The sequence below is a fragment of the Sander lucioperca genome, chromosome 1 (assembly GCF_008315115.2).
Source record: "Sander lucioperca isolate FBNREF2018 chromosome 1, SLUC_FBN_1.2, whole genome shotgun sequence".
Taxonomy (NCBI): domain Eukaryota; kingdom Metazoa; phylum Chordata; class Actinopteri; order Perciformes; family Percidae; genus Sander; species Sander lucioperca.
In genome coordinates, this window is record NC_050173.1 from 43,686,473 (window position 1) to 43,709,048 (window position 22,576).

General features: G+C 39.8%; 1 protein-coding gene across 3 annotated transcripts; it reads right to left on the minus strand.

The window, feature by feature from the left end:
• Positions 1-505: 505 nt before the first annotated feature.
• Positions 506-22,304, minus strand: slc49a3 (solute carrier family 49 member 3). Of its 3 annotated transcripts, XM_036004689.1 has the most exons (11): positions 21,919-22,303; positions 14,996-15,154; positions 13,356-13,572; positions 12,856-12,932; positions 11,156-11,293; positions 10,602-10,718; positions 9,245-9,397; positions 3,126-3,283; positions 2,740-2,843; positions 897-1,090; positions 506-856 (listed from the first exon to the last, which is right to left on the minus strand). In XM_036004689.1, exons 1-10 carry the CDS (start codon positions 22,066-22,068, stop codon positions 924-926), a joined length of 1,440 nt encoding a protein of 479 aa, XP_035860582.1. In that variant the 5' UTR covers positions 22,069-22,303; the 3' UTR covers positions 506-856; positions 897-923. The 3 variants fall into 3 exon arrangements, 2 of the variants coding, with proteins under 2 accessions (XP_035860582.1, XP_031173022.1); XM_031317162.2 differs by having other exon boundaries at positions 549-1,090; positions 21,919-22,302; XR_004108009.2 differs by lacking the exon at positions 506-856 and having other exon boundaries at positions 1,075-1,090; positions 2,740-2,806; positions 21,919-22,304.
• Positions 22,305-22,576: the final 272 nt, after the last annotated feature.

The following is a 22,576-nucleotide window of genomic DNA, read 5'->3' on the forward strand; positions in this document are numbered from 1 at the left end:
CAAGGTGGAAAAAATGAAAAATAGGATATTTGAACCCATTTTTCTGTTTTTCCAAACGTCTGTTTGTGCTTAGAAAATTGAACTGATAAGTGTTACACTGACCCAAAACATCAACAGTAAACATCAGGTTTGGTTGTCAGTCCCTGAGAGTCAAAGAGAAACCAGTTTTTCTCTACACAGTGGCAGAAAATAGACACGAATGCAATGCAGCTTCAAGTGTTTTGAGTAGTTCATGTATGTGTTCAGTGACTGCTGGGAGAAATCCTGGGAATTGCAACAAAACACTGATGCATTCAGGAAACGTAGTTAAACCGTATTAGAAGATCTACGTGTGCATTTTTCCTTGGAAATTAGCATTTTTCCAGAGCAGGAAATGTAATGAGCTGCAACTTGTTTTGGTTTAAATACATTTTCTCCCCTATTACAACAATCAAAGCTAGGTTTTGTTAAAAGATGACTTTGTCTCAAGGCAAAGTGAGAAACCAAATATCATCTCATACACATGATCACTACAGGAATGGTTTGCTTCCATTCAGAGAACCTTTTTCCCAGCTCACTGGGATAAATAGAACAAAGTGGCCAGAAAACTATTTACACAGACTTCCTCCCTACAAACTACGTTTTCGTGTAAAAAAAAAAAGTAAAACATAATGCAATTGGCTGAGTTTATTGATGTGGATATAATATTCTGAGGTTTTAATTTAACTGTCGGTAGCAAAAGAATTAATGTAGAATCTGTAAAAGTTTGGCCCCAATGTTGTACAAAAGAATCAATGGTTGAATGTCTTGATAAAAAGAAGAAAAAAATAAGTATGAATCTGAGGTTACCAAAACCATAAACCTTTCTACTTTGTTTCATACCAAAGAAAAACTCCCTGTATAATTCCCTGAGTGTCTCTCTCGTCCCGAGCCTCTCAGCATGTTCACTTCTCCACACTCGGAACGCTTTCAGAGACTGTCGAGACGCTGCATTCTTTGGTCCCGTAAGTGGCCTTTTCTTCGGCCAGCAGTCGTCTGTATGGTGTGTGGAAGAAGATCACGAAGCAGCATGCGAAGAAACTTATCAGTCCTGCCATCACGAGCATCGGCACTGAGGGCGAGAAATGTCCAGATTAAGTTACAACTTTAGTTCCCAGGAACTCAACATGCCTAATAGCCCAAGTTTGATAGTAGTAGTTTGATAGTAAAGTGAATGTCCTGGAGGATGTGTGGCGGCCTGCATAAAGCATCTTATAAACAGAGTAACCCCATTAGTGAGATGTAATGTAAGCTGTAAAATGTAAAGAAAAAGCTTTCTTTTTAAAACCACTGGTACATTTGTTCAACTTCTTCTGTCAAACCCACTCGCAATAAACATGTTATGTTCTTATTGTGGCTATCAATGATTGACCAAAGTGCATGAAAAACACTTGAGAGACTGACTATGGGGGGAAAATCTAAATAAAATAAATGAAAGAATAATGAAAGAATGCATATGGTATATGGAGATAAAGTCATAAATATGTGAACTTTGCTACATCACAAAAACGTTCTTGTTTTTTATCTTTGCATTGAATGGATAAGGCTGCAAATTCACACAAGTGGAAGGAGTCTCTGCTCCCTGCCTTTAGAGCAGGGATCTTCAACAGGGGGTCCAGGGCCTCTAGGGGGTCCTCAGAGTCAGTGCAGGGGGGCCTCCAAATTATTATTAATTTTTGATTTTTTTTTTTTTTTTTTCAAAAATTAAGAAGTCTTAACATGAATCCAACATATTATTAGCAAACATAAATCCCCACTGCTAACTGGTGTATAGGTAAGGTAGATACTAAGGTAGTCATCCACATACACAGTTCATCCTAAGGATTCACTGTGCCACATGTATGTTTAACATTAAAACACGATTTATAAAAGCAATTAGCAAATATTTTATATTATTATATTATATATTTATTAACAATTATTAGGCTATTTTAAAAGCTTAGTATTCTATGCAAAAAAGGTATGTGTAAAGTCTTTAGGCCCCCTCACATGTTATTGTAGGCCCAGTTTAATATGCAACTTCATTTTATACAATATATGTAGTAGGGGGTCCCTGCTCCGTCTCTTTCAGTTAAGAGGTCCTTGGCTTAAAAAATGTTGAAGACTCCTGCTTTATGCGTGTTTTACAGTAGCCGCAGCCAAGCTGGCGCACGCCATCGTGACGTCAAAATGACGTAGATCTTGCCGGCGCGCGACAAAGCGGAAGCAGGAAGCATGGACGAGCTCCTGGGCAACCGGATGCCAGGACTCTCAGAGTGACTGCAAGTCTCTCTGGTAAACTTCCTGGGTTAAGATGAGTTTGTTTAGGGTGAATGAAAGGCTTGATCCGACCAAGTAGGTCATCCAATCAAATCAAAGCATTGACGTCAATGCTGCTGCCAGTTCTGCCGTTGTTTACCTTTTTCTTCTTCTTCTAGTCCGTAGAAAGAGCAACGTCTGTAGCCTTTCCTCATTAGCACCACCGCTGTTCAGGAGAAGACTGCAACTAGTGTCGCGACCGCTAGTGCAGGTATAAATAGTTACGGCCAGCTGGGCTGCGGTTACTGTAAAACAGGCTTTAGAGGCACTAACATGCAAGTTTCACCTACATAGTTTGTACTTTAATACCCAGAAATTTTCAAGTTGAGCTCTAAAGACTCGGCGCGTCGGGTTTGATTCCCACCGAGGTTGCCGCCTTTTTTTTTTCCGATGCTCATGGCGGTGTAACATTTTGTGACCTACCCTTCCAGCTCAGGACTACACCCCCGCAGGTCGACAGAGGAGAGTCTGTGAGCCGTTTGGTTAAAGCCTGAAGGAGGAGAATGTAGAGAACAGACTGAACCTGTCTGGTAGGATCACAAGGAAACAAGTCAGGATTAATATGAAGTAGTATGTATATCAAGTCCAGGAACTAATCACTGTTTTTTCCCCTTCAAAATAGATACCAAAAAGACAGGTGGACATTTGTTTTACTTCAAGCTGCTGTCAATGATTTTCCTTGAGCAGAAACCCAGACGTGTGGGGATAACATCCGGGTAGAAATGGCTTTAAACTCCACATTATTTTCTATTATAATACCAATCTGCCATACTATATACTGTGTGTATGTTTTGCTCAGACAGTAGTACCCCGATACGAAGATGAGTCCGGCTGATGTGGCTTCTCCAACGGGATATGAACACTCCACAGACAGCTCCATGGCCACCGGGTAAATGGAGAAACCGAAAAAGCCCAAAAGAGAGCAGACGGCGGCCACGGCGGCTTTCTGATGCGGAATCAGACACACCTGAGAGGAGGAGAGCAGCTCTGAATATCACAGTATCAGCAGGCCAAAATATAAATTATGAAATCAAATGTTGCATTCGTCTTTCCTACAAAGCTTCTGTGAACCTTTGCTACCTAATAGCATCCACCTCAACGTTAAGATATACATAATAGATGAATGTAATTTTCATGTAGTAAACAAGTGTTGCCATTTGGCTGCTCAGTATTACTAATCCAGCTTTACTTCATTCATTTGTTCATTAAAGTATTTCCATTTGTTACTTTAAACCTGGTAGCGCTTTGTTTTCACAGTATGTTTGAAATACGGAAGAAAACTTTAGAAGAGCTGGTTAGTTTGCATGAGCAGCAACAGCCACCACGAAAAAGATACTAGTGCCTCCATCGACAGAAAAATCAAAATGAAAAAACGTGTTTGACTGAATGATCTCTGGAGGCTCAGAAACACCGCAGCAAAGAGCAGCAGCAATAACCACAGGAAACATGGTTCTTGTGGATTCCCACAATCATTTAAGATATGTTATAATTAGTAGTGTTCGTAAACCTCGTTTGTCTATTTTCACATCCAGGATTACTGGTTCTGCTTCCTCGAATTGAAACGTGAGCTGCCACAAAAAAACCAAACATGGTTAAACTTAAGATTAACCACAAACACAATAAAAACAATGTACGTGTAATATGTTGCACATCCTTATTTGGGAGACTACATTTTACTGTCACTTGTTGCACTGCTTAATATTACTGGGCCCTATCTTGCACCCGGCGCAGCACAGCGCAAACCCTGACGCAAGTGTCTTTACAGCGTTATTATGGAACCCGCGCAGCTTCTAGGCAAGACCCGCCCTTCAATAGCATTCACGCACTACTATTGGCCAGGCGTCCATGCTTACGCAAAGGTAACGCAACCTGATTTGTTCAGGTCCTATCCCCTGACCAATCGGCTATCCTAACCTTAACCACTCGTGGCCGGGTTGGGATCAGTGGGTAGAGCAGGCGCACATATACTTAGAGGTACCTGTGACGATTTCCTGCATGTCTTCCCACTCTCTCTCTCCCCTTTCTCACCTAGCTGTCCTGTCAAATAAAGGCAGAAAAGCCCCCAAAAAAAGAAGAATCTAACCTTAACCTCTCGACGTCAATGCCTAACCCCAACCAATCAAGCTGCTTCGTAGGGCCGGACATGCCTAGTTACGTGGGATCCATAATAACGCGTCTTTGCTAGTTTAAGACCGACGCAGTTGTCAATTTCCCGCCCAGCGCCCACGTCGTTTAAATAGCAAATGCACCTGCGGCCATCTGTGCGCCTATGGGCGTGCTGGTCTTACAGGGAGGTGTGTTCAGGTGCATTCTTGGCGTATTGCTATCTTGAGGCAGCGGAAAGTGGTCGCACCATTGACCAACAAAAACCTGGTCTAACGTCAATAGCGCAGCATTTTATTGTTATTTTAACAGCAAATTAGTAAAATGCGCCTAGGCTCGAGCACAGCGCGCGCACACTATGCTTGTTACACACACACACACACACACACACACACACACACAAAAGATTAAAAATAATCGTAGGGGCGACCTCTAGCTCACCCAGTAAAAGCGTGCGCCCCATATAGGCTGAGACCTTTGCAGCGGCCCGGGTTCGAATCCGACCTGCGGCACTTTGCTGCGTGTCATCCCCCATCTCTCTCCCACCTTTCCTGTCTATCCACTGTCACTTTGAAATAAAATGGAAAAAAGCCCCAAAAAAATAATCTGGTAAACTACAGCCTCGTGGTGCATTTGAAGTAAATGTCCTTTTCCCATCTGGTGGTTCAGGCACCGTTAATTATGTATGCGATTCATTTCGATTAATTAATCACAGAGTATGTAATTAATTAGATTACATTTTTTAATCAATTGACAGCCCTAATAAAAATATTACAATGTGAAATAGTATTAGGATATGATCTGCCCGCGCGCGTTCACTCACACAAGCAGATCAGTTTCTTCTCCTGAAAATCTCTCCTTCCTGCTTCGCAAATCCTCCATCATAATAGCAATGCTCCAAGGTCCAAACGCGCCTGGCTTTTAAAGGGGATGGGAGATGATCTCTGATTGGTTTATTGCATGTTACGCCCAACACACACCTATGAATTAATAAAGACACTAAGTACAACCTTTTTGAACCATGTGCCCGGCGCACGGACCCTTTTTTCCGCCGTTAAACTAGCAGAAGTTGATTCATAGGGGCGACCTCTAGCTCACCCAGTAAGAGCGTGCGTCCCATGTAGGCTGAGACCTTTGGGTTCGAATCCGACCTGTGGCCCTTTGCTGCGTGTCATCCCCCATCTCTCTCCCACCTTTCCTATCTATCCACTGTCACTTTGAAATAAAATGGAAAAAAGACCCCAAAAAATAATCTTTAAAAAAAAGTTGATTGGTACACGCCCTAAACGCATCTGTGCTAGACGCTTCACGCCGTGCGCTTAGATCGTTAAAATAGGGCCCACTGTTTTTTATGGTCTTTTGTAGCCGTTTCTTCTTTGGTCGTTCTTTTTTAATATGCTTATTATTCTAGAATAATATAATATGCTTATTCTAATATGTATATGCATATGCTTTTTTCCCTTATTGTACTCACTAGATCACTTTAAGGAATACAACGTTGTTTCCCTGATTACTGTACATGGAGAGAATGACAACAAAGATCTACCTTCAACACTGAACCTTGACGATGCGTTGGGATATTTCTATATCCGTGTAGATTATTTTCCTTTAACTTGACAAAGTTGCTTCCTCTCTACTGTATATACATCCAGGGTTTCTGGGAGGGGAAAAAACTAACTTATGTTGTTGGTGTCCTCTGGGTAACCTCGCATGGTGAATTTATTTATACTGACTTAACTGAACTGCTGCATTCGCATCACAATAAAGTATAGTAACGTCATTGATGAACATCAAACACTGTGACATTGTTGGCATTCCCTTTGTTTGTTCACCCATCAAAGTCTGTCACACATTGTAGACGCGCACTTATATCATCTTCAAAATAAAAAATACTGTACAAAAAAAGAAGAATCTAACCTTAACCTCTCGAGGTCAATGCCTAACCCCAACCAATCAAGCTGCTTCGTAGGGCCGGACTTGCCTAGTTACGTGGGATCCATAACAACGCATCTTTGCTAGTTTAAGACCGACGCAATTTCCTGCCCAGCGGCCACGTCGTTTAAATCTAAATAGCAAATGCACTTGCAGCCATCTGTGCGCCCATAGGCGTACTGGTCCTACAGGGAGGAGTGTTCAGGTGCATTCTTGCCGTATTGCTATCTTGAGGCAGTGGAAAGTGATCGCGCCATTGACCAACAAAAAACCTGGTCTAAAGTCAATAGCGCAGCATTTCATTGCTATTTTAACCCTTGTGTTGTCTTCCCTTCAACCATGAAAAAAACACTTTTTTTCTGACATTTTTGACGCCTTTTTTTCACAATTTGTTTTTGCTTTTTCCAATGTTTTAAATTTTTCTTCTACACATTTTCAGCGCTTATTTCTACGTCCCATATTTTCTGATATAAAACAAAAATTTAAAATGGGTCAATGTGACCCGAGGTCAACACAAGGGCATTAGTAAAATGCCCCTAGGCTTGTGCACAGCACGCGCACACTATGCTTGTTATGCACACAGCACACACACACAAAAGATTAAAAATAAAAATTAGGGCTGTCAAAATAACGTCTTAATTTCGATCAATTAATCTGAGAAAAAAATAACGCGTTAAAAAAAATAACGCAGATTAATCTATTCCATACTGACGTTTGACCAGGAGCCGTTCTAGCCACCACTCGACTGTAAAATGAAGGAGGGAGACGAGAATGTGCTGCCTGGATCATTAATTGGAACATTTATTTGTAAAAATCTTCTTTCTGCCAACCCTAGCTACCGAAATCTGGTGCCACTGATATGTCTGCGCTCTTCTCTCTGATGCTCTGAAACAGACACAAACACCTGAACGTGACGCTAGTTAACACTATACTCGACAGCAGCTAATGTTAGCCTACAGCTAGCTAGTTAACACTATACTCGACAGCAGCTAACATTAGCCTACCACTAGCTAGTTAACACTATACTCGACAGCAGCTAACGTTAGCCTACCACTAGCTAGTTAACACTATACTCGACAGCAGCTAACATTAGCCTACCGCTAGCTAGTTACTGGATTAAACACGGTTAAAATTCTGACAGCTAACGCTAAACGGTGTAAAGTTTGACTGTTTTACTGTAGAGGATTCAACACCGGGATGTAACAATCTGCAGCTACCGTCGGAGAAACAACACAGACGGTGCGTTCAATGAAACTGGTAAACTACAGCCTCTGGTGCATTTGAAGTTATTGTAAATGTCCTTTTCCCATCTGGTGGTTCAGGCACCGTTAATTATGTATGCGATTCATTTCGATTAATTAATCACAGAGTATGTAATTAATTAGATTACATTTTTAATCAATTGACAGCCCTAATAAAAATATTACAATGTGAAATAGTATTAGGATATGATCTGCCCGCGCGCGTTCACTCACACAAGCAGATCAGTTTCTTCTCCTGAAAATCTCTCCTTCCTGCTTCGCAAATCCTCCATCATAATAGCAATGCTCCAAGGTCCAAACGCGCCTGGCTTTTAAAGGGGATGGGAGATGATCTCTGATTGGTTTATTGCATGTTACGCCCAACACACACCTATGAATTAATAAAGACACTAAGTACAACCTTTTTGAACCATGTGCCCGGCGCACGGACCCTTTTTTCCGCCGTTAAACTAGCAGAAGTTGATTCATAGGGGCGACCTCTAGCTCACCCAGTAAGAGCGTGCGTCCCATGTAGGCTGAGACCTTTGGGTTCGAATCCGACCTGCGGCCCTTTGCTGCGTGTCATCCCCCATCTCTCTCCCACCTTTCCTATCTATCCACTGTCACTTTGAAATAAAATGGAAAAAAGACCCCAAAAAATAATCTTTAAAAAAAAAGTTGATTGGTACACGCCCTAAACGCATCTGTGCTAGACGCTTCACGCCGTGCGCTTAGATCGTTAAAATAGGGCCCACTGTTTTTTATGGTCTTTTGTAGCCGTTTCTTCTTTGGTCGTTCTTTTTTAATATGCTTATTATTCTAGAATAATATAATATGCTTATTCTAATATGTATATGCATATGCTTTTTTCCCTTATTGTACTCACTAGATCACTTTAAGGAATACAACGTTGTTTCCCTGATTACTGTACATGGAGAGAATGACAACAAAGATCTACCTTCAACACTGAACCTTGACGATGCGTTGGGATATTTCTATATCCGTGTAGATTATTTTCCTTTAACTTGACAAAGTTGCTTCCTCTCTACTGTATATACATCCAGGGTTTCTGGGAGGGGAAAAAACTAACTTATGTTGTTGGTGTCCTCTGGGTAACCTCGCATGGTGAATTTATTTATACTGACTTAACTGAACTGCTGCATTCGCATCACAATAAAGTATAGTAACGTCATTGATGAACATCAAACACTGTGACATTGTTGGCATTCCCTTTGTTTGTTCACCCATCAAAGTCTGTCACACATTGTAGACGCGCACTTATATCATCTTCAAAATAAAAAATACTGTACAAAAAAAAAATCTCCCTGTGAAATCTAGCTGAAAGTTTGCTGGAATGTAGAGGTTTGTGTATTATTAATGTTTATTTCTGTACATGTAGAGTTACCAAGAGGTACGATTTTAAGGGCAGGTTCTGAAAGCAATATGACAGTTCTAAGTTACTTTAAACTAAGACAACCTTATTAACCAAAAAAACGACCTACTTTTTAAATAACTGTACAGAGTTAATGAACTAATATCCATCTCAAACGCTCTCACATCTTGCCAGTGCCTTTTCTCCTGCCCACTCTCCTTTAAATAAACTAGAAATACAAGATGTGGAGCTTCAAACTATTCCTGTCTGTTGTTCTCACCACTGAGAAGGCGATGGATGAAAGAGCGGTGAGGCTCAGGTAGATCTTTGTGGCTTCCGTGAACTTCTTGGTCTTGTCGACGTAGAGACCGAGAGCACCGGCACCCACGATGCCAAACACGATGAAGAGAGCGCCACAAACGCCAGCAAAGTCCTGCAGCAATGAGAGGTCACAGGTTTATCGTTAAAGTCTGCATCCAGTATGTAAAAGGTTTTTAAGGGTTTGTTTTCTTTCCTTTTGTTCCATCAGTTACTTAAAGGGTAACTGCCGTTTTTTTCAACCTGGACCCTATTTTCCTATGTTTTTGTGTCTAAGTGACTGATGGGAACAACAGTCTTTGACATTGGTCCAGTATTAAGCGAGATCGCTGCAGTCAGCAGCGGTGAAACAAGCTACAATTTAAGTTAATAGGTGTCTCACATTATGGAAAGGATCCATTTAGAGATAGACCTTTAAAACTGATTTGAGACCTTTTTTGTTCAACCAGAAATAGCTCTCAAGTCGCTTGCGCTAAACCCACCAGACTCCATTTAAAAAAGCAAGACTTTTAGCGTGTATAGAGCCAACATATTTTCACATCTAAATCTGTAAACTATGTGTTTATTTCAACCAAAACTAGAGTTGTGATGGTTGGAAAAGTGGAAAGACGACCCAAAACGGCTTTTCATAGTATCATTTCGTTTCTGTCGACTTTGATTGAATTGTATTTTACGATGCTAAAATGACATTTATTTACATGGTGTCTGGTGGGTTTAGGGAACACGATTTCGCAGGTGTTTTTATGTTTAAAAAAGGATCTTACTCTTTAACAGAAAGGTCAGCCCCCTTAGAAATCCTTTCCATAATGCTGTCAGACACTTAGAATATTAATCTGAGCCTGTCAGTGGCAAAACGAGCACTTTTGTGAAGGTAAATACAAGCTGGACAATTGCCCTATTAACTTACATTTTAGCTTGTTTCGCCTCTGCCGACTGCAGCGATCTCGCTTAATACTGGCCCAATGTCAAAGATTATTGTTCTCATCAGTCACTTAGACACAAAAACATAGGAAAATAGGGTCCAGGTTGAATAAAAAACGGTAGTTACCCTTTAAGATCCATTTTGCACTCTCAATACCTATACTTGTGCATTTATAAAGCAAATAACCAATTTATTTACTGCTCAATAGTCTTCCCAATTTTCCCACTTACACAGTTTACTGACACACAATTCATTACTGTGTAATGGATTTAGACTGTAAATCCACTAACATTTATTATCAAATATGATGTCTGGTGTTGCTTTTATTGCTCATTTGATACCAATTGGCCCAATTAATACCAAATTGTTCCTCATGGAAATTAATATGGTGTCTTACATTGGTGTATCCTTGCACACACAGGATCTGTTGCAGCAGCGTGGAGATGCAGGTGAAAACAGCGACGCCCGAACCGAAGCACAGCAGCAGGACGAGGTAGGCTTTGTTCCTCAGTAACTAGAGGAAACGGACACAAGGATTTGTAACAGAAACCTTACGGGAAAATAAGGTCAACGCAGCAACAGCATTCAACCAGGGAAACCAAATATCAGCACGCACAGAGACCATAAAATTAGCAAGAAAGCTGAACATAAATCAAATAAAGTGTTAATCTAGGTAAATCTATTTGGTCTGTAAAAAGTGATGGATGTTTCCAGATGGTCTGGGTAATCATTTTACTGTTCACCTTCGCTTTGTTTGTTTAAAACCTGACTATCTGACCATGCATGATTCTTGCCCCGTAAAACATATTTCTGGCAATGCCGCATTGTTGCCAGATCTTAGCAATTAACTTGTTCAAAGTTATTAAGATCTGCCTGGTGCAGACTCAAGTTGGATTCTGAGTCGGTGGCTTGACCTGCACGTTTGTCTTTTCTACCCTCCTGTGTCCTCACCAGTTTGATCCCCTGTACGAACGGCTCCGAGTCGGAGGACTCGGCACTGGCTGACGGCGGCGTGGGGGGGGAGCTGCTCCGTATCCCCACCGTTGCTAGGAAACAGGTGACGCATGCCGGGGCCGCGTAGGCAATCAGCTAGAAGGAGGGATGAAACACACATAATGTGATGATAAATGGATGTTAGCACCTGAAATCAAAGACAATCATTAGCAGGTGAGGAGCCACAGAGCCCGGCAGCTTTCTGTATTACCAGCTGCAATCCCACAATGCCCTCTGGGAATCCTCCGATTGTAGGCCAACTGGTGTCTTTTTTTTCTTTTCTTTTTGACAGTTTGGCCTTTACTGGGCAGTTCACAGTAGACAGTGACAGGAAACATGGGACACCTCATTTCAACAGGCATTCATATCTAAAGGCTGTGCTATATTTGCTCAACATTTTGATTTTGCATTCATAACGACTTGCGTATTCACACAAATTGTTAATAAATGCTTGAGCAGTTGTTCAGGTTGGTCAATGGATTTCTCATTAAAGCTGCAACAACTGATGTTTTTTGCCCACAGAAACATGGCCCTAACATTTTTTTCAAATAATTCAGTAGAGTTGTTTTGGCTGACTTGTTAGCAAACAGTTGCATTTATTTGGAGTGGTGTTTGTCTCCATCTAATGAATATAACTCCAAAATCCCTTCTCCTTCTAGCTCTGGTTTGGTCTCCAATAGTCTCGCTTTGCCAGACCTTCCTCCACAGCGCTGCGGAGGAGGGTCTGGCTAGTCCACACAGCATTCTGGGAAGGGAGAAAAACGTGCTCTGGTTTATTGCCATTTCTTTAAACCAATCAGAATCGTCTTGGGCGGTGCTAAGCTCCGCCAAGAGCCGCTGCAAAATAGCCTCGGGAAGGAACTTGTTTTGGTGGAACGTGTACGTTCAAAAGTTGTTTTAGTCGTGTGAGAGAAAACTCAGATTGGACAATACATGCATCCGGCGGAATTTCGTGCGGCACCCGGAAGTGGAACATCAAGGATATAGACTAGGTCTCCAACAACTCCCCAGGAAAGAAATCTGACTCTAATCTGCTAAATGATACACTTTCTTCACCAGCTACCTGCTAACCTTAAAAAAATACTGATACTGTGGCCGGTTAGCTCGGTTGGTGGAGCGGGTGCACATATGCAGAGGTTTGTTCCCTGATGCAGAAGGTCCAGGGTTCGAATCCAACCTGTGATGCTTTTCCTGCATGTCTTCCCCCCCTCTCTCTCCCCTTTCATATCTCAGCTTTCCTATCCAATAAAGGCAGAAATGCGCAAAAATTCAAAAATAAATACTGCTACTGATACTTCACTCTGGTTGTTGGTCTGCTTGTTTAATATGCATCTAGCTGACTGAGAGTAGACAACCGTTGCTCATTCACCACTTCTCCCACCTTTTCCTTAAAGGTGAAAAGTGGTGCGAGGTATAATTGGCGACTGTAAATTCCTAGAGTCCCACACAGGGCAGGAAATGCTTTTGTCCATTTTCCACAGGTGCACACCAATTCCACAATTCATGAGCCAACCTTTTGAGGTCACAATCCTATGGTTCAACTGGCCTTTAATGATGGAAATGTTCAGCCAGCTTCTAAACAGCATCATAACACTACAACTGAAACCTGACCACCTCATCAGTGGATTTTTGGAAGACTTTTTCTTAGTTCAGCTCACCAGGGTTGGAACCTGTGTAGCTGTTTTAACCATCATGGGAGAGATGATGTTAGCCAGCAGGAGGCCCAGTGGATTGGCTGAGGAGGGAAAAGAGAAGTGTAATTAAAAAGGTTATTCTGGTTGTTAAGAATCAACATTGTTCCCTGTTTCGGTCGTCCCCGACCTTTTAAGTTTCCGGGACGACATGGAATATATGAAAACTATATCTTCAAGAAATATCTCATATTACTCATATCTTTAAAGTATAACAATTACAATTAAAATATATTGTATTACACTGGTTATTTATCTTTGGACGAATCTTTCAGTTTGCTGACATGCAGAAATGTAAGTGCTTCCCCGCACTTTACAGCACGTGCTGAAACTAATTCAGTTCCTACTTTTTTTTGTTACACAGCACTAAATCTGGGCCAACATGTTATGAGGCCCTAACACTAATGGAAAATATAATTTAACATGTAAAAATGAATATCAGTAATGATAAACAGTAAATCACTCACACATGGAGGCGATCGTGTTAGCTGTGGCACGCTGGTGGTCAGGGAACCAGAGAGCAGCCAGCTTGGTGGGGGCAAAAACGATGAGGGGCTGAGCGATGGCACCAAGGGTCTGACCCACCATCACTGCAGAAAACGGGATTGTATACCGCTCTTCCTCAGATTTCCCAAAGAAGCGCACCAGGCCTCCGAACATGTTCAGCCAGGCTCCCAGAATCAGCTGCAAAGTCAACATGGTCAAAAGGTCAACACATGCTGTTACGGATTTAAGAAGTAATCTACACTCCATCCCTCCGTCGTTGGTACTAACAGCTTATGTTTCTGCACTTCTCAGTGTTTGTTTTTTTCTGTTGATGAGGTTGACGTTTCTGTAGCTGGTGCTTGTGTCTGTTTTAGTTTGGTCACTGTTGATGTCGCTCCTCATGTTTTCTACAGGTATTCATCTGTTTACTCCAAACAAAATAGGCAACTGCTTCATCCTTTCCCAGGAAAGAGGCCCTAGACTTAATGTGTTCACAAAAATGCGCGTGTATGTCTACGCCGTATTGACAATGAGGACATACAGTACGTCATGGTAGCTTGTTGTCACGTGACGATTTGGGAGGCGTCTGAGCCCGCCCACCATTTTGGGATCCTACGCTATCGGTTGCCACGGGCAACAGTGCAAAAGCGACACAGAGACGGAGCAGGAAAGACGGCTCGAAGAATTAGCATCACGGCGAACAGGTTGGGTTTAGGAAAAGAAGAACGGGACGATTGGGTTTAGGAAAACAATAACGGGGTTGGGTTTAGTAAAAGAAGAAAGCTACGGTTGGGTTTAGGAAACGTGACACGCGGGACACGCTCCCCGGTCTCCTGGGTGAAAGTCCTGTGTTTGACCCATCCACCAACCCGACCAACCTCGCTACACAGATTTTCGGACTTTCATACTACTCACTACGGCGTAAATTGACACGCAATCGCAAGGTAATGTAAGTCAATGGAGGCCAAACGGCGTTGATAAACACACTAAAAAGCGATTATGAGTCTTGATAACATGCCAAAATGGCATACAAATTGGCGTGTCATACATACGCCACTTATTGAGATCAGTCTGGGCAGAGAAACAATAACTTAAATAAATTGTCACAGGTTTACAGTATTACACCAAACCGATTCTATACCCAGATCTTAGAAAAATGTATCCATCATTTATCAAATCTTTTGCAGTTAATATTATTTTGTAGCTGTATTTATCTCGTTAAAATCATTTCAAGTTTGAATGTCATATTGTAATTTTTTGTGTGCATTTACAATGCTCAAACAATAAACTGTATGGCCACCACCATGTAGACAATGTGTCCAACTCTATTTACACCATTTCCATTAATATCTTCTCCTCAAGGCCCTGGAGGGTTTCTTTCCTCCACACTTCTAAAATTTAATTTGCCACTTGGTTACAGCTGTGTGTTGCTGTCATAAAAAAAAAAAAAAAAAACTAACCACAGATCCGAAAGTTTGAATTGAAGATACAGAAGAGTATCAACTCATTTCCTGTAATACGCAGGTCCATTATAGTGTATCAAGCAAAATGGCTGTAGTCTACAGTACAAATTACACAAGAGCCCCCGGTGACGCCTCAGTTTTCAGAGTGAAGCTCATACCGTGATCCGTAGCCCGAGGGTGTCCATCATCCATGTTGTCCCAAAGCTGAGCGGTATGGCCACCACCATGTAAACCAGTGACAACAAGTTGATTTCCTCCAGAGTGACGTTCAGATATTTGGCAGACTCGTCTGCTACTGGTGCAAAGGTCAGCCATATCTGGGAAGACACACAAAGAGATTTATTCAAAAAGGAGGTCTGTAATTTGAGGATTGGATATACAGCTGGGCGATATGGGGAAAACTGGATATCACGATATTCTTTACTAAATACATCGATGTTGATATTGTGACGCTATTGCTGGGTTGACTATTGGTGCTTTCACAAAATATTAACACACAGAGACTTGTGATAAATAATCATCAGTAATGTTGCTATAATGACTAAGTGGGTAGCCAGAACAGTCTGTGAAAAGTACATCACTTTACTGTAATGCAGCCTTTAAAACCAGGAAAAGACTACACATTTTCTATTAAAATTACATTATTTGGGTGGGCGCCTTTGGATATGAAGTACTGTACTTTCAAATTCCTTTAACATCCTCAGTATTCTACAGAAAGCTTAATCTAGGAGGCCCAAATTATATGAATTCAGAATATGTTTTCCTTTCCTTAATCTTTTACAGACACAACAATAACAGAAATAATGTTCCAATATAGCAACTAAACATTACAATATGCTTTATAGACAAATACAAAAATTAAATATCTCAAAAGGATAAAAAAAAAAAAAAAACTTAAGAAAATGTAACTGATGACAAAGTGGCAGCGTAGCTACTGGTCACATCTGTCTGTGCTTTAAATATAAATGGTCAGTAAAATCTTAAAATTTGGAATACATGGTCTCTCTCTTTAACCCTCTTCCCATCAACCATCAACTTTTTTGCGCTTTTTCTGACATTTTTGTTGGGTTTTTTTTCCAACGTTTTTTTTTTTTTTAATTATTAATGGCCAATAAACCTAAAAAATTTAATTTCCTGCTTTTGTTGTCGTTTCTTCCGGGGTTTTTGTCACTTTTTTTCAACGGCTTTTTGTCGCTTTTTCCCGACATTCTTCACGTGTTTTTCAACGTTTTGTTGCTTTTTCCGAATTATGAATTATTTTGACTAATAGTTAAGATCTGAGGATGTGGATGGATAATTACAGACATGTCAAAGTTTAGTCAGGATACTTTTTTGAAACAATTTAAAAAAAATGTTTAAATGCCATAACATTTTATAAAACAACCAACATTCCATGAAAGTAATCATTCATTTTACCTGAAGAACATTGTATGGTATCCATGTTATTTTTAGGCAATTTGGTTGAAAGAAACCCAAGTTGCTGATATTAAAAACTTTGAAAACGGGTCAAATTTGACTCGAGGAAAACACAAGGGTTAATAAATCCTTGATAAGAGTGGCGTTTCACTGAAACCACACCAGGCAGGATATAAGCCTGAATACCCTTTTGTAAATCTGCTGTGAGTAAAGGTTTGAGTTGACCCCAGTCAACATTTCAAAATAAATGTCAACTCAGTACCAAAAAAAAAAAAAAAAAAAGGTATAACTGGATGCTTATTTTAGCAGGATGCCAAAACTGAACTTTCTGTTTTTGCTTTTTCGTGGTTTCAGTTGATTTGGGCCACACAAATTTATTTATTTCAGCAGCAAATCCATGAAATTAGTGTACAACAGACATACCACTTTCATATTGCTAATTACATTGTTTTAAAAGTAGATACTAGATGAAAAGAAGAAAGGAAAGGATGTCTACAGTCTTTTATTCTTTTATACTTTTTTTCATGTTCAATAATTTTAAGAGTAAGTCATTTATGTTAATTATATGTGATATAAGAACTGATCACACACACTGGTTATGCAGTGTAAAAGGTCATATGGTTTGATCTCTGGATCAACTCTTTAATTTACAACTGTCACAAGAGCATATTTACCCCAGGTTCTTTAGTTTTATTTTCTTAGTGGTCAATCACCAGTTGCATTTTAGTGATCAGAAGTAGTCATGGACACAAAGAGGAAATGGCAAGACTTGCTCAGCTCATGTGAGGAAAAAATGGTTTCTATGATTCATCCCGGCTCGTTCTGCTCTGATATGACACCAGTTAACATGCATGCCTTTCTGCCGATGGACATACAACACAGGTCATGTTCATGCTACTGGAAGAACTGGGTGAAAGGGACAATCCTGCCATGAAAAGCTGAAGAGGTAAAAAAAAAAAAAAGATGTCCATACTTGATACTACAATTTCACTACATTTTAGAGGGAATTGTTGTACTTTTCACTAGAAATACCAGATCCAGAACAAACAGACTAAAAAACAGTTTTTCTCCTCAGGCAGTTAAATGCACACACACTCCCCCTCTCCATCTCCTCCCTCTATAAGACTTATGTGCAATAAACCCCGAGTCTGTAGTGCAATAACCTCATTTTTTTATAAGTGCAATAACCTTGTATATGTTAATAGTGCCACCTTATCATGTTTATTTATCTTGATTTTTATATTTCAGTACTCAAATTGTGCCATTTTATATTGTTGTTTGTTATTCTAATATTTGACTATTTAAATTTGGCTATTTTATATTTCTGTCTGTTATTTATACTGTCAGACTAAGAGCTGCTAAACTGTGTTTCGTTGTTGTGAAACAATGACAATAAAGATTCTATTCTACTATTGTATGGCTACTTTTCAGATCAAGCTACGTAAAACATATCGGTTTATAAAATATGCATTGTTGTAGAATAAACTACCCAGCAGTTTAAGTTGTTAAGCTTGACAACATCATAATGCTGCTTATACGTTAATAAAACAGTATTAATATTTCAATGATAAATAGCACTCTGAATTGGGACATTTTGCCTTTGGGACTTCTACTTTTGATACGTTAGGTATATTTTGCTGTGTAAACTGTAGATTTTGAATGCAGGAATACGTTGTTTTTTTCACCGTGGCATTGTAAAAGATCGATCTTAATACCTCTTCCACCACTGGGGTTTTTTTCAGAATTTAAATGAATGTAGAAAGGATTTGAGTGTAAATTGGTTTAATGTAAAAACGGTCTTCACAGCAACACAACACAATAATGACATCCTTGTTATTAGAAATAGGTACAGAGTTTGCATTTGTCTGCAGAAAAGTTGTCCATTTTACTTAAAGACTTTCAAAACATTTTTGGATATTGGATATTTACATGTCCTTACTGTCTGCTTGCTGTAGTAACCTTATCTCCTAAACGTCATGTAAACAAAAAGTCTGGTTTCTGTTACTGGGGGAGGAGAAACCAGTAATACAGCTACATTTCTGCAGGAGAAACTTGACTTCTTGGCCATGTATTGGCATAACTGGGTGTCTAACTTCCTTTAACTGGTGTGCTGCGGTGCATATGCATGACAAAAAGGACCAAAACTATGCAGAGTTAACATAAGCTGGTTATTTGATTTGAACACACAATGCCAGTCCTGTCCCTTACAGGGTGAAATGCTTGGAATTTTACATTTTCACACATTCCTCCTTTTCTTATTCTAGAGATCTGTTCTGTTTAAAGAGAAAAGAGTTTACTGTCAAAAAGATCAGGTTGTCGGACTGTCCAGTGATGCTTTTAGTCTCGCTTTGCCAGACCTTCCTCCACAGTGCTGCGGAGGAGGGTCTGCGTAGTCTACACAGCATTCCAGGATGGGAGAAAAACGTGCTCTGGTTTATTGGCATTTCTTTAAACCAATCACAATCACCTTAGGCGGTGCTAAGCAACTGACAGATCAACGGTGCCTCTTCAAAATAGCCTCGGGAAGGAACTTGTTTTGGTGGAACGTGTACGTTCAAAGGTTGTTTTAGTCGTGCAACAGAAAACTCAGATTAGACAGATAGTCTAGCTAGCTGTCTGGATTTACCCTGCAGTAGGGCTGCTCAATTATGGAAAAAAATATAATCCTGATTATTTCGGTCAATACTGAAATCACGATAATGTAACACGATTACTCGTTGACTTTTGGAAACATGTTGCAATTATTGAACTTAAAAAATAGTGGAAAAAATTAAATAAATCAACAGTAAAAAAACACACAATTGTAAAATTTGCCTTAATACTTTTCCTATTTAAACTTTATTTTTTCATTCAGAACACAAGAGAAAATAAGAGTTTACTTGCAAAACGTAATGAGCTAAATAATTGTTTTTCTCGACTATTCTGTTTTTGTGATCGTTAGGAGCCTAAATCATAATCACGATTAAATTTCGCTTAATTGCACAGCCCTACCCTGCAGAGATCTGAGGAGCAGTTAACCATAGTCCTCATAAGACCAGAGTTTAAAATTCCAACACAAAGAAAGCAGAAGGTAACGGACAACCGGCCGAAAAGAGTGACATTGAACGGAATTTCCTGCCGCACCGAGCAATCCCGGGAGTGGAACGTCGTGGATAGAGACTACATGATGCTTCACACACCTCTGGTGGTCTGCTTGGATGCATCTTGGCTTGTAAAACATAACAATATTGTTTCATTATGACATCAGCATGTCTCTGGTTTCCACTAGTCGAGTTTCATATTGTATTGAAACTGCAATGCTTCATGCAGATGCAGACACGTAAAAAGATCCAGTATCAGCTGTTAGGCCTTATTATATACAGTATATATCAACGTAATCCATTGGAAAAGGACATGATTCACAGTCAAACCCAATACAAGTGCAAGATAATAATTTGATTTGTGGTTATTATTGTTTTAAAATGTTCGGATCATTATTTTCATTACAGTGGCATATATTAAGTCATGATAATAAATGATGATAGATAAATACATTATAAAAGAAAAGTCCTTGACTTTTAATGTGGTACAAACAAATACACTTTCTTTCTATACAAAACGTACTGATGTTCAATACCTTTTGCTGTTTCGCCACCACAAGAGTTTGATTTAAATTTCATTCAAATAAAAAGGCCTTTTCTACATGACGCTGTGGTAAGACACTAAGATACAATGTTAGTATGAGACTGTAAAAAAAAAATTAACGAGACAAAAGTCAATGACCCACCATCGTTTTTTGTGAATCCTACCCTGTCTATCTGGCTCATCAGCTGTTATTTGCATCCCATTTTACATCCTGAATGGCTCTCTGCCAGCTGAGCATCTTTTGTGAGTGGGAACACCAGCCCCGAGGAAACAATAGCTCCCATAGAGAGGACGAGACCCATGGGAGCTGGAAATAGGCGAGGGAGGGCTCAGTTAGCATGACTGAGATTGGCACATTTGCCTCCAGGCACAGTCTGCTTTTCAACGACAACATCCCTGCGGAATAATATCAAGTTCTACCAAACATAGGGAGGCATCACATGTCATCTACCCACACTGTTCACAACCACACCTGCCATTTAACTCGAGAAAAGAATCTCAGATATCTGAGAAAAGGACAACAAGCTCTATATTTCCTTATGTTTAACCCTTGTGTTGTCCTCGGGTCAAATTTGACCCGTTTTCAAAGTTTTTATATCAGAAATATGGGTTTCTTTGAACCAAAATGCCCAAAAATAACATGGATGCATGGATGTATCTTTTACTTTTATTGAATTTTGGGTGTTTTATTCAATTTTATAAACATGTTTAATAAATGGTTTTAAAACAGTATCGTGACCAAACTTTGACATAAACCAGTCTGTGATTCACTCAACATCCTTTGAATCTTAACTATTTGTCAAAATAATTCATAGTGTCTGCTTTTTTAACTCAAAAACTAGGTATAATGTCATAAATTAGGTTTACTGTATAGATGGTCCGATACCATTTCCACCTTCCTGATACCGATTCTGATACCTGAACTTGCGTATCGGCCGATACCGAGTACCGATCCGATACCAGTGTGTCATATATTTTATTATATTTTAACAACTGTATACTACTATCCCTGTATGGATGTGATATTATTTCTATCTTTGTTGTCGGTCTGGCTCAGGTTAAACTCTTTGTGAAACATGAACAAACACAAACAATGAACGCCACAGAACTTTCTTTTTTTTTATCCAGTTTGACAGTCAGTTATAACGGAAAAAGAACATAAATAAACCACTTTAACGTAAATTTTCTTTAGGGCTTTATTACGTGGTATCGGATCAATGCATAATGTGGTGGGTGGTGGTGATGGCGCAGTGGATATGACACATGACTTTGGTGTGGGAGATCCTGGTTCAATTCCCACTGCGATAATCAACCAATGTCTCTGAACAAGACACTTAATCCATAGTTGCTCCAGAGGTGTGCGATCTCTGATATATAGCAATTGTAAGTCGCTTTGGATAAAAGTGTCAGCTAAATGACATGTAATGCATTTAACTCCAGTACTTCCCGATACCGGTATCAGCGGTGATACCGAACTCTAGTTTACTGACCATGAATTTCAAAATAAAACGTTGAAAAAAGTGACAAAACGTTTTAAAAAGTGTCAAAAGCATAAAAAAGAGCCAAAAACGCTGGAAAAAGCACCAGAAATTCAAATTCACTTTTGACCTGGATGGACAACAAGTCCATGGTCGACGGGAAGACAACACAAGGGTTAGGGGTAAAATGTGGTAACACAGCTTTGTGCATGAAAGAGATAAAGCTATATTGTTGTTGTTTTTGTTTTTGGCAGAAACTGTCTTCCATACTTTTAGTGTTCAAAAAAACGTATGAGTTTTTCAAAAGTATCTTTTGATTCGTGGTCTTTTCGACCATAAAGAAAACACTTTTTAATGGGAGATTGGTGTATTCATTCCTTTTATTAAAACTGATAATTTTAGGAGGCAAGCAAATGTTACTGCATATTGACCCAAGATATCAACTTGGTATCGGCCATTAAAATAAAATGACTAAAAAAAAAACGTACTTTTTATTGGAAACACAAGCTGCGTTTGGTTATTAACCGATAGGTAACGTTAACGTTAATGTTTAGCTAACTCACCGTAGCGTTGGAGCAGTTTAACAGACACAGCACCAGCAGAACAAACCACCTCCTCTTGTAAACTTTAAAAGACAAAAGTTTCTTCAGTTCTTGGTTTGGTGTGTTCGGAACATCAGAGGAAACCGTCTGAACTTCGGCACCATCCTCCATTATGTATTGACGGTGTTGACAAGTTAACCTGTTAAACTGGGTAACGTTAGCTAGTAGCTTTAGCTAATACTACAAGTAAGTTACACATTTCCGAGGCATTGTAAAGTTTATGTTGGCGGACACTGGGTCGGTAAAGTCACGAGTGACCACTTAGGAAGAAGTAGACATAACACCGCTTCATGTTTCAGTAACGCCGCCGGGAGCAGTGTACCGGTAGTTGTAGTTGTACTGTACCAAAGATTTTCTATGAACAAGATAATGAACCACTCTGTCGTTAAAACAAAGGCCCGGGACATACACGTTTATAGTTGTCTACAACTGTAACAGTCGAGCCCCCTATTTTTGATTTCAGGGACATTATATCTCACATACAAAATATCAAGGATGACACAATAAAGACAGACTATAGGTCATTGGTTTGAGAGAGTACGGATACAGGACATACATACATACATACATAGATAGATAAGATAGATACGACAGACAGACAGACAGACAGATAGATAGA